This window comes from Macaca thibetana, chromosome 1, assembly GCF_024542745.1.
Source record: "Macaca thibetana thibetana isolate TM-01 chromosome 1, ASM2454274v1, whole genome shotgun sequence".
Classification (NCBI taxonomy): domain Eukaryota; kingdom Metazoa; phylum Chordata; class Mammalia; order Primates; family Cercopithecidae; genus Macaca; species Macaca thibetana.
In genome coordinates, this window is record NC_065578.1 from 129,212,179 (window position 1) to 129,237,255 (window position 25,077).

Genomic DNA, 25,077 nt, shown 5'->3' on the forward strand with positions numbered 1-25,077 from the left:
GCTGGTCTCCAACTCCTGGATTCTAACAATCTTCCTGCCTTGGCCTCCCAAAGTGTTGGGATTACAGATGTGAGCCACCCCACCCAGCCAAACTTCCTTATTCTCTAGTCTGTCAAGCTATCCTGGCCCAGACCTGGAATTTCACCAAAGAGTCCTTATTCCTTTTAGTAGGAAGTGCTATGTGGAGATCACAATTGGGACACACAGGGGATTCATTGTTATTGGGTTGTCACTGCTTCTGAGCCTTTTCAGTGGCACGAGTTCATGCTGATAGTTCCAATTCAGATGAAGGATTAGCAGTATTTGCTGGGCATGGTGGCTTATGCCTGTAATCCCAGCACTTCGGGAGGCTGAGGTGGGCAGACCATCCTGGCCAACATGGTGAAACCCCGTCTCTACTAAAAATACAAAATTAGCTGGGCATGGTGGTGTACTCCTGTAGTTCCAGCTACTTCGGAGGCTGAAGCAGGAGAATCGCTTGAACCCAGGAGGTGGAGGCTGCAGTGAGCCAAGATTATACAACTGCACTCCAGCCTGGGCAACAGAGACTCTGTCTCAAAAAAAAAAAAAAAAAAAAAAAAGATTAGCAGTTTTTGCTTAAATTTCCTTCTCTTACAGTCAAAATCTTGGTTTCTAACACTAGTAATATTACTAATTACTTATTTGCTTTATTATGATAAATAGTACGTTATAATAACTCTCAAAATAGGCTGGGCGCGGTGGCTCATGCCTGTAATCCCAGCACTTTGGGAGGCCGAGGCGGGCGGATCATGAGGTCAGGAGATCGAGACCATCCTGGCTAACATGGTGAAACCCTGTCTCCCGTCTCTACTAAAAATATAAAAAATTAGCCGGGGGTGGTGGCGGCGCCTGCAGTCCCAGCTACTTGGGAGGCTGAGGCAGGAGAATGGTGTGAACCCGGGAGGCAGAGCTTGCAGTGAGCTGAGATCACACCACTGCACTCCAGCCTGGATGACAGAGCAAGACTCCGTCTCAAAAAAAGAAAAAAAAAAAAAAAAATATATATATATATATATATGTGTGTGTGTGTGTGTGTGTGTGTGTGTGTGTGTGTGTGTGTGTGTATAACTCTCAAAATAATAATGCCAACATTAAAATTTATCCATGGCTCCTTTCGCCCTTAGAGGGTTAGAGAGATATAGTCAAAATGCTGAGTTTTATAATCACTTGAAATAATTTTTTTTTTTTTTTGAAACAGAGTCTCACTCTGTCTTCCAGGCTGGAGTGCAGTGGCACAACCTTGGCTCACTGAGACTTCTGCCTCCCAGGTTCAAGGGATCCTCATGCCTCAGCTGCTCGAGTAACTGGGATTATAGGTGTGCACTACCACACCCAGCTATTTTTTGTATTTGTAGTAGAGATGGGATTTCACCTTGTTGGCTAGGCTGGTCTTAAACTCCTGACCTCAGGTGATCAGCCCACCTCTGCCTCCCTAAGTGCTGGCATTACAGGCTTGAGCCCGGCCGAAAGAAAATTCTTCTATGTAGTTTTGCTCCAACTTCATATACAGTTAGATACATTTGTTATAATTTGTTTTATATTTTTAGGGATTGCTTTATTTTTCTTCTTTTTAATTTAATCTAAAATTAATGTAAACTCTAATTAATTTTGTATTTTAATTATATAAAACATTTACATGGCTCCAACATCAAAACCATACAACAAGGGGTTATTACCATTTTACAGGTGAAGGAACTGAAGCGCAGAGAGATTAGTACCTGCCCCTACATCACAGAGAAATAAGTGGTCCTTCCCCATAGGAGGCTGGGAGAGGCACTACAGGTGGCCTTCTGGTGGGACCTCACGAGGTAGATTCAGATGTACTCGGGCTCCAGCCCTCCAATTCCTCTCACTATTCTTTGTGAAACAAGCTGATGGTCTTCTCTGAATACATGGGTTTGCAACCCTCAAAGCGCGGTCTGACCAGCTCATGGGGACGCTGGCTCCTGCTGGTGCAGCAGGGGGCTCTCTGATGATGCTGTTCAGCCTGTAGTTCCCATTGCTGTCTCCCTACTGCCCTACTTCCCCTCCCACTCCACACTCCACACTCCACACTCCCTGTCTGTGGCAGCAGGAGCCCTCAGAGCCACACTCAGCCATTTCTGCTCCCCACCCCCTCCCGCCTGGGCTGGGGTCCTGTGCTTCCTGGCCTCTTTCAGAAGCTATCAAAGCCCCCATTCTCTGAACACAGCTGTGCCAGCATTCAGAGCCACATCCCCCTCTTCAGCTCTACTCCCACATGCCCATGGCACAAGACCCAGATGCCTGTGCAAGGCCTGGGAGAGGAACTCAGCTGCCTAGGCCCCCACCCCAAGTCTGGGAGAAAGGAGGCAGGTGTTCAAAGAGGTTGGCAGAACAGGCTCTCCCAGTAGCCACTGTGGAATAGAATCCAGTGAGGAAGGCCCAGGGCTAACACTGGAGATGGGGGGAACTCAGGGTACAGGAACATGGAGGGGATATTCTCTTTTCTGAACTTGGGTCATGGCCTCGGCTTTGGCATGGATGGGGGATGTTGGGGGTCTGGTGGAGGCAGGAGATTGATTGTTCTCATCCAGAGAGGCTGGAAAATTCCCCAGGGCCCAGGAGACTGGGAGGCAGCCAGCTGGGCTGCAAGTGGGAGAGGGAGGAGAGCTGCCCATGCTCTCCCTCTCTCTCTCTTTCTTCTCTCCACCTCCCTCTTTCTCTCTGCCCTGATAGACATCTGGGGAGCCCTGGCAAGAACGATGGCCTGGGAGACTTGATTTTTTGGTCATGGTTCAGCCAATTCCATGCTGTGTGACTCTGGACAGTTGCTTGACCTCTTTGGGTCTCAGTTTCCGTGTTCAGAAGATACTCAAGGTTACTGGAGAAATTTTTCTCCTGTTACTGAGACAGGAGGTTCTACTTGAAATTTGACTTTCATTCTTCCCGCTGCCATTGATTCTGTTTGCTTTCAGCCAGTCCCTGGGGATCTCTTTCTGAGATCTGGAAGGACTAGGGCAGAGGGAGGTCTTAGTTCTTGCCTCCTCTCAGAAAGTGAATAGAAACAGGGGAAGACGCATATGGCCAAGGGTCTGTAACTGTAAAGAGAGTCCCTGATCAGCAATTGCTGGTTCAAACTGCAAGTTAGCCTTCAGTATACATTTTCTCAGCTGGAAATGTTGAAAAAGGCTCAGAGCGCTCATTTCCTCCCCTGAGAAATCCTCTGCAAAGGATTCCAATCCCAAATAATGAGCCCTCCAGGAGAGTGGTCCTCTGACCTCCTGGCCAGGAGATCTGGGCAGATTAGGTTGCTGGGTGTGTGCGCATGTGTATGTGACTGGGAAAGGAAAAGAACTAGATTTTGCTGAGCCCAAGTCATGGGCCAGGGTTTTCCCTTGCCCAGTTCAGGTACAGTAGATATTGCCCAGTGCAGTAGATATTATTCAGCCCGTTGTTCAGAAAAGAGAGCTTCAGAGGAGGAACAGGGCCCTTTCTGAGGTTTGCCACTGCAAATGACAAAACAGGAATTTGACCTCAGTGCCTGTGATGCCAGAGTCCTCATTTGTGCAATAGCAGCTGTCTGTTCTCTTACCACGTCTGGTCTCCCACCAGGGATCTGCCTTTTGGAACAGACTGTCTGATACCAGCCCTTGTCCAGACCCAGGTGCTGCTGGCCTCAGTCAAGAGTGGACTCCCCCAGGGCACCGAAGTGAGTGCCAACCCTTCTGGTCATGAGGAGAGGTGGTAAGGAAGGTCACTTTCTCTGCCTTCTCTGGTCACAGCCAGGTTTCCCTGAGGCAAGAACTGTGGTTACATCTGAGCCACCACTGGGATTAAATTTCAGCCGCTTGGTTGCCCGGCTCAGCCTGGCTGGCCTTAAGCCCTGTAGGGCCAGCGTGGAGATAGGCTGGACACACGCATCCATGCTGAGACTCTCCTGAGGAAGGGAATTTTCTTGCAACTCTGAGATGCAACATCTAAAGGGAGCAAAAAGACATCCTAAGGCTGCCCAGACCTGTCCCTAAAGGCCTTCTCAGATCCCCTCTTTCTACTAGAAGAATTGGAACTGCATTTCCAGACCTCGAGCAGTTCCTGGTCCACAGTTGGAATTCAATTCAACTCATATTTGTTTAACGAAGTAAATAGATTGAGATCCCTTCCTTCCCAGACTCTCCCAAGCACCTTCCTCTGTTCCCTTCAGTCTTGCATCCCTTTCTGGGGCATTTTTCTTTTCTTTTCTTTTTCTTTTTTTTTATTTTTTTTGAGACAGAGTCTCGCTCTATTACCCAGGATGTAATGCAGGGGTACGATCTTGGCTCACTGCAACCTCCGCTTCTCAGGTTCAAGCAATCCTTCCTGCCTCAGCCTCCCGAGTAACTGGGATTACAGGTGCCCACCACCACACTAGGCTAATTTTTGTATTTTTTTTAGTAGAGATGGGGTTTCACCATGTTTGCTAGGCTGGTCTTGAACTCCTGACTTCAGGTGATCCGCCCGCCTTGGCCTTCCAATGCTGGGATTATAGGCATGAGCCACCGCACCCAGCCTGCATTTTTCTCGGTAAGGAAATTTACCATCCACCCCTCCCTATCCCCCAGGTCTTCTTGTCCTGTTCCTACAGTAGATGGGTCTCTGAGAAGGGGCCAGAATCTTCCCTTTAGATCCTCAAAGATTTGGAGTGGGTTTTATTTGTGAGCTTCTCAAAGCCCTTTGAAACCAAGTCCATAGCGCTGGGAGTGAAAGCCAGGCAGTGGTGAGTGGGGGAGCTGGCACATTCAGTGGGGAGCAGTCCAGAGTTCCCAAGAGGGACCTAGGGTGCAGTCTAGATGGAAGGCTGGGGATCTGCCTTGAGGCTGCATTTGCATTGAGCGCACCTCACTTTACTTGGGGTATTTTGAAGATGCTGTGGAGATTATGGGGATCAAAGCCCTCCAAAGCTATCCTTGGTGCCAGTATTGGTATCCAGGGGAGGGAATCTAGGCATCTGGCTGTCCTGCCCACTGTCCATGCCAGGGGCTTTGCCTACAGTCCCAGGAGGGAGGAGGGAAAAGCAGAGAGCCTGGGAAAGGAGAGGGAAGCAGAGAGGCCCTGGAGCTGGTGGAAAGGAGGGTCATTGGTATTCTGGGCACTGAGGAGTTCCTGGCTAGGCAGCACTCAAGGCCCACCCCCTGGCATCAGGCTGCACATTCAGCATCCACAGCCCTGGCCAGTAGGCCTTCTGGGCTCCCAGCAACGCCTGCATTTTGCACATTGGTTTGCATGACTGGTAATGTCCCTTCACAGTGCCACCCGCACCCCACCCCCACCTCAGGTCTAGAGATTTCCTGACTTGCTTTGCTTAACCCATGATTCTGCTGTCTAACCTCCATCCTTCCAGCTGCAAAGTCAGCTCCTCCTCTGTGCAGGGAGTGGGAGCACTACAGGAGCCAAAGCCCAATCATAGCTGCCTCCAGGGAGGTAGCTACGGGCATTTGCACTCCATTCTACCTCCAGAAAAGAGCTTCCCATTTTTATTAGGAAGGGTACCTCTTTTCAGGAGCAAAGCCCCCATTCTCCCTTCATCCACTTCCTACAGTCTAATTGAATCCCTCCTCCTTCTTTGACCAACGAGAAGTCCCTCTGGTTGTCCAACTTCCACCTCTCCAGCTGCAACATCGTCATCCTCTAGCTCAGCGAACGCTCCCTCCCCGCTCCTCCTGCCCCCACCCCCCCACCCCCAAGCCCTCGGCTTCTCATCCGCTGAACGATGTCCTACTTCGCTCGTCCTTGCTTTCGCCGCTGCCGCCGGGAGCCAACGCAAAGAAGGCAGCGGGTCCCGTGACCGTCCCGAGCCCCCCGCGCTCCCGACCAGGGGGTGGGGGTGGCCCCGGGGAGGGCGGGGCAGGGGCGGGGGGAAGAAAGGGGGTTTTGTGCGGTGCCGGGAGGGCCGGCGCCCTCTTCCGAATGTCCTGCGGCCCCAGCCTCTTCTTGAGCTCGCGCAGTCCCCGCCGCAGTCTCAGCTGCAGCTGCAGGACCCAGACGTAGACCCGGAGGAGACCCCCGGAGGAGGCTACAAACTTCTCAGTGCCGCGCCCCAACCCCAGCCCTGGGTAGGTGAGTGCCTCCGCAGCCCCGCCGCCCGCCCTGGGGTCGGGGACAGAGAGAAGGGAGTGCCCGCCTGGTCTGCGCCCCCCGCCTGTCAGCCCTTGCCTCGAGGCTCTGGGGCACCCAACTCGTCGACTCCTGACACCGCAGCGGGGTAGGCTGCCGGACAGCCCCGAGCTCCCGCAGCTGCTGCTGCCATCTCTGATCTACACGCTTCCAGCTCTGCCAGTGGCAGCCCCCCTGCTGCTCGCAGTCTGATCAGCAACCCCTAGGGTCCTCGCGTCTTCCCTGCTGCGCGATCCTGTCCCAGCGCGGCCCCCTAGATTTCCGACCTTGTCTCAGGCAGGGCGGTAGCGGTCGGGATCAGTCCCTGCCTCCGTTCCCCACGCTGCAGGCAGCTCCAGGAGCAGCGGCCAGCAACCCTTCTGGGGACACCTTACTGTAGTCCGGCAAGACAGCCGATCAGAGCCGCTCTAGGAGGTGGTCGGGGTGCCCATTTCGGCTGGAATCCCAACTCGGCTCCTTGCTCTGTGACCTTGGGGTAGTTAGTTGACTTCCCTGAACCTCGGGTTCCTCATTGTTGTAATGAGCAAAATATAAATAATCTTTTTCTCACAGTTGAGGCTATCCACAGGAAGCATTTAGGAGAACTGGCTCAGGTAGACATTAGCAATATTCCAGCTATTAGTTGGAATTCCGTTACCACTATTGCATTCCTTCCTAGCACTGCCAGGAAGTCCAATTCCCAAGGGCCTGGGAATTCCCTCTCCCAGGTATTTCCATATCCTGTATTCCCCCACCTATTAGAATAGCTCTGCCTACATGGTTCTAATAGGACCAAGAGATTGGCATCAATTCTGAGGGGCACCATTATTATCTGCATTACTTAGATTGCAGATGATAACAGTAAGATCAGGGAACAGTGTTACCCATAGACCCACCCACAGTATTACCAATGCCTATGTTGTTATGGCTAACTTTGCTATTTATGACAGCATCATCCACATTTCAGACTCTATACGAGAGGGATCTGCAACAGCTCGGCTGGTGACATTGCTAATAGTATTATTAGTTGTGCTTCCAATAAAAAGGACTATTTATATGATAATTGCAATTACTCCTACAGGCCCTAAGGCCCCGCTGATATCTTGTAGGCTCATGTTGCTCCTCATGAAGCTGCTAAGGGGGTAGCAGAGAGCTTCACTCCTGCTATAGCCAAAGCTCTGGCTTCTTTGGTGCCTCCCTGCTGACCCTGCTGAGTGCTGGAGCTCAGTTCCTATGGGACAGGCCTTGGCTGCCAGCTGATGGGTGTTCAGCATGGAGGTGGTGGATGTGCATGCCTACACACACACACACACACACACACACACACACAGAGAGAGAGAGAGAGAAAGAGAGAGAGAGAGAGAACCTGGTCTTAACTCTCTGGGTTGGGTCTACGAAGACTGTGAGTGAGATGGACATCCAGGATCAGACAGAAACGATGTGACAAGAGGAAAGTTTCCTGAACAGCTCAAGAAATTCAAAACAAGGGCAGAGATAAAGAGGCTGGAGCAGAAACAGAGAGGGGGATGTTGTGGCATCAAGGGAAGGGATAGCATGACTGCTGAGCTCTCCGGGTTAGAGACGGAGAGGTGTGGCCTGCTCTGGAGGAAGAGAAGATGAAATGGAGGTGAGTGGTGTGTGGGATAGAGAAGGCCACAGAACCCTGGACCCCTGGGTTCCGAGGCTGGTACAGATGTGGGGAAGTCTGAGTTTCCTCCGGGCTCCTAGCTGCACCTGGGAGGCTAAGGACCGAGACTGGAGAGACAGAGCTCTCTGAGAACTGCACGGGGCTGCCCTCTTGGCGTCACTGGTCAATGACTGCCATTTTTGGGGTCAAGGGTAGGTTGCCCTCCATGTTCCAGAGCAGTTAGGTCCTCATTGGCCTTAGACCCTCTTCTATCACTCTCCCACTGTCAGAACAGAGGTGAAAGAGTGGTACAGGGCGTTGGCCCCAAAGTGACTCCAACTATATGGGTTTCTGGGCCGCCTGTCAGAGAGATGGGAGCCAGGTCTGTGAGCAGCTCCAACTCCAGCTCCAGCCCAGAGAGAAGGGAGGGAGGGCGCCAGAAGGGGGCCAGGCCCAGGCCTTGGCACAGCTCAGATGCATGGCAAACAGTCTTCCCAGCACCCGGTGGGCACTGGCTGCTCATGCCCAATGGTCCCCACTCCAGCCCCAGAACAGTCCTCTCAAGCACCCCCATGCCTGGAGCTGGTTTCAGCACCTCTAATCTGGCCCCATCAAGAACCTCCTCCCTCTCAAAGGTCACATCTGGTTGTGCCACCCCTCTCCCAACTCTGACCCTAGGAAATGATACCAAGACACAGTGGGGGAGATGGAGGTTATGATGGCAGGGAGGTGGGAGGATCTGGGGAAAGTAGGAAATTTCCCATCAGCTCAGGCTTAGGAAAGTACAGGGGCAGGTATGAAGGCAGAGGCTGAGAGGGCAGGGAAGATGGGGGATAAACAGTGGGCCTGGAATGGGAGTGCACAGCCAGTGGAATAAACCTGATTTCTAGGAGTCCTGCCTATAGTCTAACCTTCAATTCTCTTGCTGCATCATTGGCCTATTCCATGGCAGACCTGGATCTCCATGCTCTTCTAAGTTTAGCCCAACCCTTATAGATGATGTAGCTCTGAGCCTTCTCTCCTGGGAGCACATTGCCCTCGTGCCTGACTTTTCTTTGCTAGGGATCCAGGGTCAGCCCTATCCTTCTCTGAGCCTGAGTCTCCATTTCTCAATGTCAGGCCACATCCTTTTTATGACAGTGTAAGCGCTTCGAGGAATATTCTGGGTTCTACAGTTTCTGATAGCCAGGGGTAGGAAGGGGTAGCCCCTCCCATTTATTCTCACCCCCCTTAGTCCACCCTCCAGCCCAAGGCTTTCACAAAAGTTAGGGTGGGGGAAGGGAGGGGCTGGACAGAGGCCAGACTGGCAGAGACAGGGGCTTTGTCCCAACTGATTTCTGAGCCAAGAGTTCCGGTGGGAAAGCCCGTGCCAGGCAGAAAGGAGAGGCTGGGAAGAAGAAGGGAGGAGGCAGCCAAGGAAGGGGGATGGAGAATGTCGGGGAGTAAAGAGAAGAGTTTCCTTACAAATAATGGTGGGGAGGAGGTAGAGGAGATGGTGAGCTCAAGAGAAGTTCTGCTTACTTGTGTTCAGTCTAGAAGGCCCTCCTGGAAAAGGCCAGGTGAGTATGATGTCCATGGAGGCAGGGACCGTCTAGAAGGCAGGAAAGGCTAGAGAGGCACTATGGGAGAAGGCTCTGGGTTCAAGGAAGGAGTCTGGCACTGGGAGGAGCAGACAGAATTCTGAGTATAATAGCACCCACCATTCATGCTATATACTGAGCTCCTACTGTGTGCCTGGTGCTATACATTTGTATAGGAGTTTTAAGATACAAAACACTCTCAAAGCACATGGTTCCATTACAACTCATGGAGGTAGTAATGATGATGCTCTTTTATAAATAAGAAAATAAAGGCCCAGAGAAGGTAAGGAGCTGGCTTAGGTCACACAGTGAGTTGACTAGGACTCAGGTCTTGGTTCTGAGAAGGAATCCCTTGGTGGGAAGATGGGGATCAGAAAAGAGAGTCCCTGGTGATGTGAAGGTAGGGGACTTCTGGAGCCAGGATATGTGTGAACCCACATGGGTGTAGTAGGGAGCCGGGGGAAGTCCATCTTGAAGTCTAACCCCATCTTTCTTTCTCATGTCCTTCTGTCAGCCTGCAGCATGGCCCAGCTACTCCTGCCCCTGCTGGCAGCCCTGGTCCTGGCCCAGGCTCCTGCAGCTTTAGCAGATGTTCTGGAAGGAGACAGCTCAGGTAAGTAACCCCACTGGGGGTCACCATCTCTGTCTTGTTCAGTCCTAACCAACTGCTTCCAGGCTTAGGGGCCCCAGAAAGAGAGACAATGGGGAGGGTTGTGGGGAAGAGTCCAGGCGGGAACACTTGGAAATAAAGGCTGAGCTGTGAGCATCTGGTAGATTGGAGAAATCATGCGGCAGGACTAGCGAGAGGCACTGGGTGCAAGACTTTGGGTCCCTAAGGTGGAGGATAGGGGATCCTGGAGCTAGCAGGTGGGAAAGGGGTGGGACTGGGAGAAACCCTGAAGGAGGCCTTAAAGGGAGCAGACCGGGAAACTGGGCTGGAGGACTCAGGGGGCGAGGTTGGAGGACCCTGGGGTGTGGTCTAGGAATTTTGGAGAGGAAGTGGAACACTCTGAGAGCAGGGCAAGGAATCCGGGGGCAGAATTGACTGGGAGACTTTGGGGGATGGGTTTGGAGACCGTGATGGTCCTGGAGGACCCAGAGGTAGGGCTGCAGGACCCTGGCCCCTGGTTCTAGAGGGGCCGGGGAATCCTGGGGCTGGAAGGAGGGATCCTGGATCGGGGCTTGCAGCCCACCGGGTGGGACTCTGAGGGTCTACAGCGTTAAGTTCTAGCCGGCTCCACCCGTTCACAGAGGACCGCGCCTTTCGCGTGCGCATCTCCGGTCACGCGCCACTGCAGGGTGTGCTTGGTGGCGCCCTCACCATCCCCTGCCACGTCCACTACCTGCGGCCGCCGCCGAGCCGCCGGGCCGTGCTGGGATCTCCGCGGGTCAAGTGGACTTTCCTGTCCGGGGGCCGGGAGGCAGAGGTGCTGGTGGCGCGGGGAGTTCGCGTCAAGGTGAATGAGGCCTACCGGTTCCGCGTGGCACTGCCTGCGTACCCAGCGTCGCTCACCGATGTCTCCCTGGCGCTGAGCGAGCTGCGCCCCAACGACTCAGGCATCTATCGCTGCGAGGTCCAGCACGGCATCGATGACAGCAGCGACGCTGTGGAGGTCAAGGTGAAAGGTGAGAGGGCAGGGAGGTTCCCAGAGGGAGGGAGGGAGGGAAGGGAGGAGTCTTGCCCTCGGGGAGCCCACAGTGTGAGAGGGAAGCAAACGTAGCTGGAAGGCGCAGCCTGGGTTGGAAAAAGAGTGAGGAGACACAGGCCTCCTTTCTCTCTTCAGGTAGAGGAAATTCTCCCCACCATCTAACTTAAGTCCCTCATGCTGTAGAGTGAGCACAGTTGAACTTTACCCCTGTGTACAGAGGAGTGACAAGGAGGGTGAGGGGAGGCCAGTGTGCTGGGTGCTCACCTGGCTCCGGGGTCCTCTCTGCCCCACAGGGGTCGTCTTTCTCTACCGAGAGGGCTCTGCCCGCTACGCTTTCTCCTTTGTTGGGGCCCAGGAAGCCTGTGCCCGCATTGGAGCCCACATCGCCACCCCGGAGCAGCTCTATGCCGCCTACCTTGGGGGCTATGAGCAATGTGATGCTGGCTGGCTGTCGGATCAGACCGTGAGGTGGGCAGGGGCTGTGGACTGGGGCTTCTATTTGCCCCTGAGGTGGCCATGGCCCCTCTTCTGCCGGGTGCTGCCTGATGCGTCAGGCTGGGCACGCAGGGCTCTTTGCCTCTGGGGGATGAGGCTGGTCTGAGCAGGGGAGGTGAGGACCCTGAGCATGTGCATCCCTGTAGAGCTAGGAGGACAGCGAGCTGTCAGCAAGTGGCTGCACTGTGGTGGCAGTGGGGTTCAGTAGAGTCAATATGGGCTGGCTCCCTGGTGAAAGCATCTGTACTAAGTGATTCTGTCCTTCCTCCCCAGGTATCCCATCCAGACCCCACGAGAGGCCTGTTACGGAGACATGGATGGCTTCCCCGGGGTCCGGAACTATGGTGTGGTGGACCCGGATGACCTCTATGATGTCTACTGTTATGCTGAAGACCTAAATGGTGATTAGGAGTGAGAAGTTCCCAGGGGACAATCTCCTACCCCCCATGCTGCCCATAGGTCCTCCCAGGGCCTCGGCAGGACTTTACTATCCCTCCTAAGTTTAAGGGTGCAAGCAGGAGTAAGGAGAAAATTGGTGTCCTTCTCTCCAAACACTGTCACAGAGGCAAGCTCATGATCAAAGTCTCAGCCAGGTGGCAGGATACCGAGTTTAACTCATCTACCACCTGCTGGGTGGTCTCTGTGCATGGCTTTGCAGAATGAGAAGTCTGGGCTCCATCTCTTTGAGCTCTAATGTCCATCTTGAGGTTCTATTCTGATTTTGATCCTAGAGTAGTTGACTCCCTGCCACAGATGAGGGAACTGGAGAAGCTTGCCCAGGGTTCCCATGGGACACCAGAGTGGAAGGAGCTACCAGCTGCCTGGTAACCCAGTCTTCTCTTCTCCACCTAGGAGAACTGTTCCTGGGTGATCCTCCAGAAAAGCTGACATTGGAGGAAGCACGGGCGTACTGCCAGGAGCGGGGTGCAGAGATTGCCACCACGGGCCAGCTGTATGCCGCCTGGGACGGTGGCCTGGACCGCTGCAGCCCAGGGTGGCTGGCTGATGGCAGTGTGCGCTACCCCATTGTCACACCCAGCCAGCGCTGTGGTGGGGGCTTGCCTGGTGTCAAGACTCTCTTCCTCTTCCCCAACCAGACTGGCTTCCCCAATAAGCACAGCCGCTTCAACGTCTACTGCTTCCGAGGTGAGCCCACCTCCCTGCAGAAGCTGAGACCAATCTCAGAAAGGCAAAGTTGAGCCCTAAAAATCCTACCCTAGTCTGATCAGTTTAGCTCAGGGCTTTGCCATTTGCCTGAAGGGGTCGTGGGTGAAATCCAGCTTGTCATCTAGGGTTCTAAATCTGGGCATGCCCTCTGGTGTGGTGTCTGTCAGCTGTTTGGCCCAAGGAGTGCTCACCTTTTGGCCTCTCCTTATCTGCCTTCCCACCAGTAGTCCATGCGTTGTTTGCTCCAGCTGGGCTGCTGAATAAGCTCTCATTTCCTGCCAGCTTATTGGCAGAGCAGAGTTGACCAACATTCTGTGAATTCAATGAGTAATCTGCTCAAGTTCTTCCGGTCAACAACCAAATGCCCTCAGGAGCCCTCTGGAGGATTTCCAGAAACTACAGCTTAAGAAAGTGTCAGATCTTTAACTACCAAATACTGGTGGATGGACTCAATTCCCCCTAAAGGGAGCAGGACCTTAAGCACAGTTGGGAATAGAGATAGCTTTCTGCCCACGTCTTATGGTTTGTTTTCGGGTTTTTTTGAGACAGGGTCTCACTCTGTTCCCCAGGCTGGAGTGCAGTGGTGCGATCATGGTTCACTGTAGCCTCAACCTCCCTGGGCTCAAGGGATCCTTCCATGTCAACCTCTGGAGTAGGGGGGACCACAGATTTATGCCACCATGTCTAGCAAATTTTTGTAGAGATGGAGTTTCGCCACATGCCCAGGCTGGTCTTGAACTCCTGGGCTCAAGCAATCTGCCTACCTTGGACTCCTGAAGTGCTGGGATTTATAGGTGTGAGCCACTGCACCCAAACCTGCCCATATCTTATGTTGGGAGCTGAGGGGGAGGCAGTTTCTGGGACCCTCAGAGGCAAAAGGCCGAGGCCAAGGGTAACTGACAATAAGACAGGCATTGCCATGGGGTGTCTGGGTCCTTCCCCAGTTGTAAGCCTGAAATGCTGTTACAAGAGCTGGAAGCAGAAACGGAAGGAGCAGACACAGCCTTCACCCTAAGGGAGCACTTGGTCTGAAGGATGAAGACACAGCTTTTGCCATGGGAACCCCCAGTCAAAGGGAAGACAAGATGCTTCACTCCCGGGATGAGGAGAGACTGAGAGAAAAGCATTACTACCATTGGGACAGATCTGTGGACATATCTGGCTGGGGGCTGGGGAGGGGTGGGCAAGTAAAAGTCCATAGGAAGACAGGTCCATCTGAAAAGATCTCCTGGAACAGGGGTAATAGTAGTAGTAGTAGTAGTAGTAGTAGTAGTAGTAGTAGTAGTAATAGCTAAAACTTCTGTGTACTGGCTATGATTGTGTGCCAAGCCAAGCACTGTTTTGGAAAGAAATGGCCTGGATCATGAGGAGGGTCAGGGGAGCGGGAATATGACTACAGTTGGGACACAATTGGTGGACGACAGAGGCAGCAAGGACACAAGGTCTGGTGAGGAGTAAGGCTCACTGGAGCAGGTGATAAGGGCAGGGACTCACTGTCCTGTCTTGCCTGGCTGAGCACAGACGGCCTTCAGGGCTTTTCTTAGCCCAATTCCACCTTCACTTCATTGGTGTTCTGCTCTTGGCTCCCTTCCCCAGAGGACAAGTAAACCATTCTAAACTTCTGGTTATTTGAAGGGAGTAGGTCCCAGAAGGAGGTGGCCCTTTCCCTAGCCTACTTGCCCCACCACTGAGATCTTCAGGTAGTGCCTGAAGTTATTCCTGCATTCTGCCCTCCAGCTATCCTGACGAAATGACAAGCCTCTCTCCCCTCCTATTTCAAGAATTTTGGAGGCTGGGTGCAGTGGCTCACGCCTGTAATCCCAGCACTTTGGGAGGCCAAGGTGGGTGGACCACTTGAGGCCAGGAGTTCAAGATCAGCCTGGCAAACATGGTGAAACCCTGTCTCTACTAAAAATACAAAAATTAGCCAGTAGTGGTGGCGCATGCCTGTAGTTCCAGCTACTTGGGAGGCTGAGACAGGAGAGTCACTTGAATCCAGGAGGCAGAGGTTGCAGTGAGCCGGGATTGTGCCACTGCACTCCAGCCTGGGTGACAGAACGAGACTCTGTCTAAAAAATAAAAGAATTTGGGGATGGCTGGGACCCCTCACACCTTGCCCCAAGCCCAAGATCCCAAAGTACTAAAGCTGTTTCATCCATCTTGCTGGCTCCAGCCCCTCCCCCTAGGGAATATCTCTCACTTGAGCCTTTCCTGACCACTCCAAAGTAGTACTTTCCATCATTCTATCTTCTGACTCTGCTCAAGTGTTCTTTATCTTGTAACATTATAATATATGTTTGTTTGTCGTCTGTTCTAGAATATAATTTCCCTTGAGGGTAGGAGGTTTGCTGTTTCGTTCTACACTGTATCCTCAGTGCCCAGGAGAATGCCTGGCATGACACACAGTAGGCACTTGATGAATGCTTGAGAAATGAGTGATGAAGTTCTGGGATGCTCCCTGCGCCCCAGTAGGTGCTCCACTGGGAAGATGTGAGAGAATTGAGAGAATTCCCTGGTGCAGGTTGTGACCTGGGAGGGCAGAGCTACCTATTCAGCCTCGCATCAATACTTTCCTCCTGCCACAGACTCAGCCCAGCCTTCTGCCATTCCTGAGGCCTCCAACCCAGCTTCCGACCCAGCCTCTGATGGACTAGAGGCCATCGTCACAGTGACAGAGACCCTGAAGGAATTGCAGCTGCCTCAGGAAGCTATGGAGAGCGAATCCCGTGGGGCCATCTACTCCATCCCCATCATGGAAGACGGAGGAGGTGGAAGCTCCACTCCAGAAGACCCAGCAGAGGCCCCTAGGACAGTCCCAGGTAACTCAAATCCCTTATCCTAAGGACGTCTTGATTGAAAGAAGTTGGGGGCAGAAGAGGCAAGCCTAGGTTGATGCTCACGTCATGGATGGCATGACTCTGCCCTGTCCTTGCTCAGCAGCTCAGGGGTGCAGGGCACCTTTCCTGTCCCTCTCCCAACCTTTGTTTTTCCAGTAAATTCCACCCCCAACTCTATGGAGCTAGAGATGCTTGCACCAAGGAGCCGCGCCCTGGAAAGGCGGGGCCTCCCTTCTTTGGTCCCTCTTCCACCTCACACACCCAAAACAGACTAGAGTTTTGACAGAGTAGGAGGGAGATGCAATGATCATGTTCTCCGGGGCTAATGATGGCTCACAGAGCCTTCTCAAGTGTTGCCTCAACAACGTAGCTGGGGTCAAGTTCTTCCAGTGTGGAGCAAGGATCACCCGTCCTCAGGGCGGGCTCTTCCCTATTCCCCAGGGTTCACCCTCCCCAGCCCCACTTTTCTCCCCTTCCCTTTTTTCTTTCGGTCCTCGGGCGGGCGCTGTCCCTGGTGCTGAACCGTTTGTGCTTTGCTTAGAATTTGAAACTCAATCCATGGTCCCGCCCACGGTGTTCTCAGAAGAGGAAGGCAAGGCATTGGAGGAAGAAGAGAAATATGAAGATGAAGAAGAGAAAGAGGAAGAAGAAGAGGAGGAAGAGGTGGAGGATGAGGCTCTGTGGGCATGGCCCAGCGAGTTCAACAGCCCGGGCCCTGAGGTCTCTCTCCCCACTGAGCCAGCAGCCCAGGAGTCACTCTCTCAGGCGCCAGCAAGGGCAGTCCTGCAGCCTGGTGTATCACCACTTCCTGATGGAGAGTCAGAAACTCCCAGGCCTCCAAGGGTCCATGGACCACCTACTGAGACTCTGCCCTCTCCCAGGGAGAGGAACCTAGCATCCCCATCACCTTCCACTCTGGCTGGGGCAAGAGAGGCGGGGGAGGAAACCGGTGGTCCTGAGCTATCTGGGGTCCCTCGAGGAGAGAGCGAGGAGACAGGAAGCTCTGAGGGTGCCCCTTCCCTGCTTCCAGCCACACGGGCCCCTGAGGGTACCAGGGAGCTGGAGGCCCCCTCTGAAGATAATTCTGGAAGAACTGCCCCGGCAGGGACCTCAGTGCAGGCCCAGCCAGTGCTGCCCACTGACAGCGCCAGCCGAGGTGGAGTGGCCGTGGTCCCCGCATCAGGTAATTCTGCCCAAGGCTCAACTGCCCTCTCTACCCTACTCCTTTTCCTCCCCCTGCAACTCTGGGTCACCTGACCTGTAGTCCTTTAACCCACCATCATCCCAAACTCTCCTGTCCTTTGCCTTCATTCTCTTACCCACCTTTACCTATGGGTCTCCAATCTCGGATACCCACCTTGTGACTTCCATCCCAGCTCTCCAAGTCTTCACCCTGTGACCCCAGCCCTGCCACTGACCATCTGTGACCCTTCCTTGCCATTGGGCCCTCCACCTGTGGCTCACATCTCACCAGTCCCACAGAGCATCCTCAGGCCTCTCCAGGGGTCCTCATCACCTATTGCAGTCTTCAGGGCTCAGCCTATTTTCCGCTACTCCCTTCCTCCTCCTGTGTGCCGTCCCCTTTAGCTGCCTCCCATTGATCTCAGGGAAGCCTGGGAGTCCCTTCCCCATCCCCCAACCTCTGGAGTCCAGGAGAACCCGTACCCCCACAGAGCCTTAAGCAACTACTTCTGTGAAGTATTTTTTGACTGTTTCATGGAAAACAAGCCTTGGAAATAAATCTCTATTAAACCGCTTTGTAACCAAGCTCTGGTACCCTCTGTCTCCATCTCCTGCTGTCCATCCCTCTCATTCCATGGGTCTGTGTCATGAGGAGCACTTGGATGCTTCTTCTCTGGCTCCATGTCTCTCCCTCTGTGTGTGTGTGTCTTGACCTCTCTTCCTTTTTCATTTTCAGCTTCTCCCCTTGTCTGTCCTGGAAGTCTAACAGCCCTTATTGTTCCCCCAGCCTCTCCTTCTCAGGCCCGTCTACACTTTCCTTCCTGGCTGCTGAAATTCCAAAATATGACTGTACACATTACTCCTGGAGAAGTCATCATCCATAGTCTGAGGCAGTGCTGGGAGTTGCAGTCCCTCACTCCTGATGAGGAGAAACCCCTGCAGCCCAGGGTGCATGGGTTGTGCATTTATATTCACTTCCAGTCCATCTTGGTGGTGCCAAGAGTCATAGTAACTGAGGGAACTGAGGGTCTCTCAGCATAGAGGCAGTTCCCTGGCATTCAGGTGCCTTCACCCCCATCCCCTAGCCCTGCATCTCAGCAGGGGGTGGTGTCTAATGCTCATCCCACTACCTACAGCTTTCCTCTTCTCCACTAACTCCTGCACTAATGACCATTCCCTACTCTCCAGAAGGAATGGCTTCACCCTCCCCAAACCCAAAGGGTCTCAAAGTACCTAATGCTGGAGAAGACACAGATTGAAGAGCAAGTGATGGAGAGTGCGAAGGAAGGATTCAGGTTCTGGGGTCTGAGAGAAGCCCTCCCTACTCAGGAAGGCTAAGATTCCCAGTGGAAGTCCCTGGGGAAGGCTGGGATTCCCTCAACCCTAGGACCCCTGTCTTAGATGGATCACATCCTGTGTCCCACCCAGGCTTACCCATGTCAACTGTTAGGTCCCTGCACAATTGGCCTTGGAGTTCAGCCCTGTGGGGAATAGGGAGGGGGTTTGGCGGGAAAAGGAGCACAACTGGAGGTATCTACAGTATCTTAGTTCCCCCACCTGGAGGGTAAGTGGGAGGTCTCCTTGACTGCTGTTTCAATGGAAAGGAAGGGAAAACTTTCTGGTTGTGCAGAGTACTTGTCCCCAAAAAGGGAGAGGGAAGATGACAAGAAGAAGCATTCTTCACTTGACTCTGCCTGTGCTGGGTTCAGGTTCTGTAGCCCACAGCCAAGGGGAGGGACCCATGGCCTGGGTAGGGGACCAAAGACAAAGTTTGAGAACATCTGTCCCCCAGGGTTGGAGGGTTGAATGGGAAGGAGCAGAAAGGACAATAGGAGGGACAGGAAAGTGTGAGGAATGGGAGGAAGTTCAGGATTCTACCCTCTGTGGGGCCTGGTGCTTAATGGGTTAAATGAAATACCTCTTCCTCTGGGGTTGGGAGGTGGGCAGCACTACCAGCTGGGAAGAAACTATTGGCAGGAGGGAAGATGACAGGAGGAGTGGTGCTGGAAAAGCTGATTCATTTCACCCAAAACAGATAGGTCATCCCAGCAAAATTCTTTGAATCGACTCCAGCTTCTCCTCTCTCCACCCCTACTGATTCTCACCAGGCAGTGGGATCTGTGGCCAGGCCAGCGTGAAGCATTGTGGGCCTTGGCCATGGCTTCTAGAGGTGGATGGTAAAGTCTGAAGGGTTCTGCCCTGGAGTGGTTTTGCCTCCCATGGCTGAGGGCCTTGACCTTACCATCGCTGAGGGCCATGACCTACACAGTTGTTCTGTGGAGCCATCTTCCCCTGGGTCATCTGAACCAGAAAGAATTGGAAACTGACAGCTCCTATAGCACCCAAGCGCATCTTAAGCACAGCCACATCCTACCCCAGGATCCATAGAAAAAAAGTCCAGTAAAGCAGATGGCTTAGCCAGATGGAGCTAGAGCCAGGCAACAGATTGCAGACCTTCAGGGTAGTGTGTTAGTCTAAGAGGACTGCCTGGAGGAGAGGAAGCCAGAAGGAAGGAGTGAGATGGATTCTAGGTTGGAGAACCTGCAGAAGGCCCAAAGTGGAGTTGGGAGAGGGAGACTGGTAAGTGGAAGAGTCTGTGGATATAAGAAGGGGAGGTGAGAGGTTGGGTGATGTTGAGAGAAAGCTGCATGTATGAGGCCAGTCAGCACTGCAGGACAATGGGAGCTGCTGCAACTTAGTTCCTAAGCTGGGGGAGAAAGGGCAGGGCCTAGAGTGAGGAAAGTGGGCTGGATCTCCACTAACAACTTCTGGGGCTGGCTGACTGCCCAGTGGACAGCAGGAAGAATGGTTAGTATTCACCTGGACCACACCAATATCAGGTCTCAGGAGCAGTCAAGGGAGACCACCCTCCACTGTTGCTATGGTAATCCTTCTGTTCCCTCCTTCACTTCCATTCATTCCACCTGGACTATACAGAACTGTGCTGGGACCTGGCACAAAGGCAAGGGGGTGTGGGGCTAAACTCCAAGCCTAAAGAAGGAAAATGACCTGCCCAATGTCACACAGAAGCCAGATAAGAGTTTAGAGCTATAACTTTCTGTGCCCAGTATCTTTCTCCATCATGGGTCTGGGTTCTGAGGGCCCTCCTGGCCACTTCTCCCCAGTCCCTTTTGGGCTGGGCTCACACTGGTGGCCATAACAGTGGCTTGCACAAGGCCGAGCCAGTGCTGAAGTGGGGAGCGGGAAGAGGAAAGAAACCCAGAACTCAGGGCTGGGTTGTGACCAGAGACAGTCTCTAGGGAGCACTTTTAGGGTGCTGTTATAGCTTTCAGGACAGAGAGACCAGGGCTGGGGGACCCTCTGCACCCTCTCCTGGAGGGCTCAGGCTGTAGAGTCGGGCTGCCTCGCTCCCCCGGCCTCACTTCTTTCCCCCTCTCAGGTGACTGTGTCCCCAGCCCCTGCCACAATGGTGGGACATGCTTGGAAGAGGAGGAAGGGATCCGCTGCCTATGTCTGCCTGGCTATGGGGGGGACCTGTGCGATGTTGGTGAGTGTTGAGGGACGGGGCACAGGTTTGAAGCCTGGACTCTGCCACAACGTGCTGCTTCTGGAAGGGGGAGGGAGGACATTGGTTTTGACCTTGTCATTAATGAGTCCCTGTTTTAGGCAAGTTGCATAACTTCTTTGAGTCCTACCCTCAATTTTCTTATCTAAGTGAAACCAAAATGCCTCTCATAGGGGGTGCATTTGAGACCAGTGCAAAGCATACTCCTGGCATTTAATCGGTGGTCAATACATGACAGGCTCCATTCTCCTGGAGAGGAGAGCACTGCTCGGTACGATGGAGACTCAGCCCAGAACTCCATCCCTCACCCTGGTCCCTGTCTCTCATAAAAGACACCAGCGCCCCTGCCCAAGAGCCCCTCTAGGCTTATGCTAGCCCCCTCATTCTCTACTAGATCTTTGACACCAACCCCCTTCGCCCCTTAGTCCCGCCCCTCTCAGCCTGCGGTAGTGCAAGGAGACCAGCCCCTTCCAGGGGGACCTGGCCCTCTGGGTTTTGGTGCCCTAAGATTCCCGTCCTTCTGTGCCGCAGGCCTTAGCTTCTGCAACCCGGGCTGGGACGCCTTCCAGGGCTCCTGCTACAAACACTTTTCCACACGAAGGAGCTGGGAGGAGGCAGAGACCCAGTGCCGGATGTACGGCGCGCATCTGGCCAGCATCAGCACGCCCGAGGAACAGGACTTCATCAACAGTGGGCTGGGGACAGGGTGGGAGGGACCCCCGCCCGCCATGCGTTCTCCCTCTCACTCGCCTAACCGCCTTCCTCATTAACCCATGCACTCATTCCTTGGTTTTCTCAAGCGTGCATTCCCTCACTCACTCGTTCACTCGCCTTCTCGTTCTCTCTCCCTCCTTCCCTAACCTACGCTTAGGCAGTGGCCTTCGGGAACGGAAAGTGGAGGTTCGCGCAGTAGAGTGCGCCTGTGTGGGCCGGGCCGCCGCGCAAGGGGCCGCCTCCAGTCCCTCCAACCTCTCAGCTCTCCGACCTCCGTCGGCCTCCCCCAACTCCAACTCCAATCTTGTTAAAAATTTTTACTCTTTTTCCAAAACTCCCCTTTTCTAGCCTGGATTCATATCTTCCTTATTTTCCCACCCCTATTCCCCTGCTTTCCATCTGGCCCTTGAGCAGAGACTGGAAGGAGGTAGAAGAACCCGGGAAGGGCGGGTGCTGGATCGCGGGTTAGGGTTTCCCAGGCAGTCACCGCAGACCGCCCGGGAGCGGGGAACGGTCGCCATCTGCTGGCGATGGCGCTCACTGCACCCCTTCGTCTCCCTAGACCGGTACCGGGAGTACCAGTGGATCGGGCTCAACGATAGGACCATTGAAGGCGACTTCTTGTGGTCGGATGGCGTCCCCCTGGTGAGAGGCCCCAGTCGACCCCCACCCCCCGCCGTCTAGCTCACTTCCTCTAAGCACTTCTGTTCCCTACCGCCCCCACCCCTCCTGACCCTGCCCCCTTCTTTTTCCGGCCTCCTTCCCTTTCTCGTGCCCTTTGCCTCTTCTCCCTGGGCTCTCCTCCCTTCCTTGTGTCCTCTCTCTTCCCTTCTGGCTCCCATTCTCCCTCCCCTAAAGTCCTTGCCCTCTCCTTTCCCCTTCCCCGGGAGGTCCCCTACTCCCTAGCCCTAGCCTTCCCTCTCTTGGGGCCCCGCACACCCGTCCTCCTCCCCAGATCCTCTAGGCCCTCTCCCGGACTCCTGGTGTAGGAGCTCCTCACCACCTCCTCCGTCCCCCTAGCTCTATGAGAACTGGAACCCTGGGCAGCCTGACAGCTACTTCCTGTCTGGAGAGAACTGCGTGGTCATGGTGTGGCATGATCAGGGACAATGGAGTGATGTGCCCTGCAACTACCACCTGTCCTACACCTGCAAGATGGGGCTGGGTGAGGGCAGGCAAAGGAGGGTCCCAGCAAGGAAGTGGAGGGGTGGGTTAGGGGACCAGGGCAACTGATGTTTGTAGACAGAGAGTGCAAGGCTACATAGAGGAGTCACAACGTGTTCCAGACCATGGGAGAGCTAACAAGTTATATGGGTCCACTCTGAATCCCTAATTTTTTTTGTCATGTTGTGGCCCATTTTTCTCTTCCCCATGGAGATTCTGGGAACTGTCACCCACAGAGCCAGGCTCCCAGTTCCTAACTGTCTTCCTTTGCAGTGTCCTGTGGGCCACCACCGGAGCTGCCCCTGGCTCAAGTGTTTGGCCGCCCACGGCTGCGCTATGAGGTGGACACAGTGCTTCGCTACCGGTGCCGGGAAGGACTGGCCCAGCGCAATCTGCCGCTGATCCGATGCCAAGAGAACGGCCGTTGGGAGACCCCCCAGATCTCCTGTGTGCCCAGAAGACCTGTGAGTGACAGGAGGAGGCAGGTAGGAGTGGGAGACAGTAGCCAACGGTAGCCCTGGGCTCCACTCTCAGTCCTGCCTGTCACTGGCCATGTGACCTTGGAGCAGTCACTGCCCCTCTCTGAGGCAAAGGGGGAAAGGTGGGCTGGAGGCTCTCGGGTTCCTTCAGTGCTGATGTCTGATAACATGCAGCCACATTCCGGGCTCTCGTGGGCTGAGCAAGAACATCAGAGGGCAGGCTCTGAGGAGAGGAGCAGCCAGGGTGGAGGGTGAGTGTTTGTCTTCCCCAGGCCCGAGCTCTGCACCCAGAGAAGGACCCAGAAGGACGTCAGGGGAGGCTGCTGGGACGCTGGAAGGCGCTATTGATCCCCTCTTCCAGCCCCACGCCAGGTCCTTAGGGGGCAAGGCCTTGAACACTGCCGGCCACAGCACTGCCCTGTCACCCAAATTCTCCCTCATACCCTGTGCTCCTGCCACCACAGGATGTCACAACATGACTAGAGTCCAGGTGATAGTTCCTGAAGGGGCTTCTGGGAAATACCTGGGAGGCTCCAGCCCAGCCCAGGCCCTCTCCCCCTCCCCTGGGCACCAGATTTTCCATCAGGGCCGGGGTAAATCCCTAAGTGCCTCAACTGCCCTCTGCCTGGCAGCCATCCTCTCCCCTCCATTTCTCTGGGGAGCACTGTGCCCACTCATTCTGGATTTTCCAAGGGAATGGGCTTGCAGGATGAACTGTCTGTAAAACCAACAGGAAATAAAACTGTGTATGAGCCCAAGCAAGTTGGACGCTTCTGTGTGTATGTCTGTGACAGACAGAGAGAGGTTAGGTTGGGCAGGGCCTCGTAGGATACATAGAGCTTCGGGATTTATTCGCTTCCAAAGGTCAGAGATGTCCCAAAGATGTCAGCAAGTAGAACAGTGCCAGAATAGCTGCCAGGAAGTACTTATGGAATGAAGGAACGCACAGGTGCTGGGGGACAGCTGGAGTGAAGCAGCATGTGTGGAAAGAGATGGAGTGCCTGAGTGCCTAAGAATCAAGTGGACGTCAATGAGCTCTGTCCTGGGAGGGAGAAGGGCTGGGGTCCCAGAGAGGAAGGTAGAGGTTGGTGCCTTGGTATCCCAGTTCTGAGCTTCCGGAAGGGCCTTCCCTCATGGGAGTGTGAGAGTGAGGGTGATGGGAGAGCTCCGCTGGCACTGCAGCACGTCTGGGGGTTAGGCCACAGGAAGGTTTACGTCCAGCAGAGAAGGCAGAGATGCAAGAAATAGGGAAACAAGCTAAAGGCCAAGGGGAGGTTCCCAGCCCTGCGGCGGACTGGGCTCCGGGGAACGACCTGGGCGCCGGCACAGGCAGCGGCCAGCAGAGGGCGCTGCGGACCCAGCGCGGCGCTCTGAGAGTGCCGTGTAAGCGTGCGCCGAAGGAGACGGGCAGAGGGGTGCGAGGAGCCCCAGGATCCCGCCAGGGGGCGCCGCGGGCTTGCGTCCTGAGGAGGCGGGAGGGGAAGGGGGGTGGTTGGCTATGTAGGGGGTTGGACTTCCGGCCAGGCTTAGCTGGCCCTGGGGGCTGTGAGTCAGCGGAGGTTGAGAGGATGAGGTCACTCTGAGAACTGCAGAGAGTGACCCAGCGCCCGCGTGTGTGTGTGTGTGTGTGTGTGTGTGTGTGTGTGCGCGCGCGCGCGCACCCTTCTCCCAGTGCACAGAATTGTTGGTGAAGTGCATATCAGGATGCAGTCTGTCCTCATGATGAGAGAACATTCCTGCAGATCCTCAGTTAGGCACACACAGTCACACATAGGCACACACGTGCACACTGTCGTATGTACACACTCCTGCATGTGCCCACTTTGTTACAGCACATCACCCACAAGGGCAATACTTATTCCTTCTCTGAAGCCAGTAAAATCCAGAGACAGGGAGACAGATCCAGAGGAACAAAGACTGATAGTAATACCGGGAGACCCAGAGATAGTGGGCAAGACAGGCAGACACAGGTTCAATACAGCTCTGTGTTGGTGGGAGCTGGGGCTCTCCCAGGCCATCCCTGCCTAGCTCCTGGCCCTTCCCCACCCTATTTCTAAACTTGACACCAGCTGGTCTCTGATATACCAGTGTGACCTCCCACACCCACCTACCACCACGTTCCTTCCTCACCTCAGGCCTCACCTGCCCCACCTTCTGCCCCCCACACAACTCAGCCCTGCGTCGCTAGGGAGCAGAGACTTCTGTTTCTTAAGGAGCTATAGGGAAGAGGATGATTCTGGGGCCAGAGTAGATCCTCACTTTATCCTGTGTTACCCTGTGATTGTACAGTCAATGCATTTTAAGGGCTCTCAGGGGATTTAGGTGGAATTGAGTGGATGAAGATCAAGGTGGGCCTTTGAAAGTAGGGCCTTAAGAGGAGAAGGCTGGGGAGGGGCAGTGTCTGTCCTTGGGCTCTTAAGGGAGGTCCCCTGAGGTGGAGTTTGATAGTATATTGGATTTCCCCAGAGAGCCCATGGTGGTGAGCTGGAAGGGGCTTTGGTTTCCCATCAAGGCATTCTCACCGACTCTCCCCAAGAGCGGCAGGA

The 25,077-nt window shown here is 54.3% G+C and overlaps 1 protein-coding gene across 5 annotated transcripts; it reads left to right on the forward strand.

Moving 5' to 3' along the window:
- The first annotated feature begins 5,410 nt into the window (after positions 1–5,410).
- Positions 5,411–23,293, forward strand: BCAN (brevican). Of its 5 annotated transcripts, none has more exons than XM_050752892.1 (14): positions 5,411–6,075; positions 9,833–9,931; positions 10,570–10,944; positions 11,261–11,435; positions 11,736–11,863; positions 12,315–12,608; positions 15,215–15,448; positions 16,008–16,649; positions 20,049–20,156; positions 20,706–20,864; positions 21,451–21,533; positions 21,909–22,053; positions 22,326–22,537; positions 22,804–23,293. In XM_050752892.1, exons 2-14 carry the CDS (start codon positions 9,841–9,843, stop codon positions 22,909–22,911), a joined length of 2,754 nt encoding a protein of 917 aa, XP_050608849.1. In that variant the 5' UTR covers positions 5,411–6,075; positions 9,833–9,840; the 3' UTR covers positions 22,912–23,293. The 5 variants fall into 5 exon arrangements, 4 of the variants coding, with proteins under 4 accessions (XP_050608849.1, XP_050608858.1, XP_050608877.1 ...); XM_050752901.1 differs by having other exon boundaries at positions 5,411–6,071; XM_050752920.1 differs by having other exon boundaries at positions 5,412–6,075; positions 22,326–22,516.
- The last annotated feature ends 1,784 nt before the right edge of the window (positions 23,294–25,077 follow it).

What these genes read in the sequence shown, in the direction of transcription:
- BCAN (XM_050752892.1), top strand. Translation starts at nt 9,841, where the DNA reads ATGGCCCAGCTACTCCTGCCCCTGCTGGCAGCCCTGGTCCTGGCCCAG. An exon ending in TTATGCTGAAGACCTAAATG is followed by an intron (nt 11,864 to 12,314) that starts GTGATTAGGAGT and finishes TTCTCCACCTAG; the next exon opens with GAGAACTGTTCCTGGGTGAT. An exon ending in CACCTGCAAGATGGGGCTGG is followed by an intron (nt 22,054 to 22,325) that starts GTGAGGGCAGGC and finishes CTTCCTTTGCAG; the next exon opens with TGTCCTGTGGGCCACCACCG.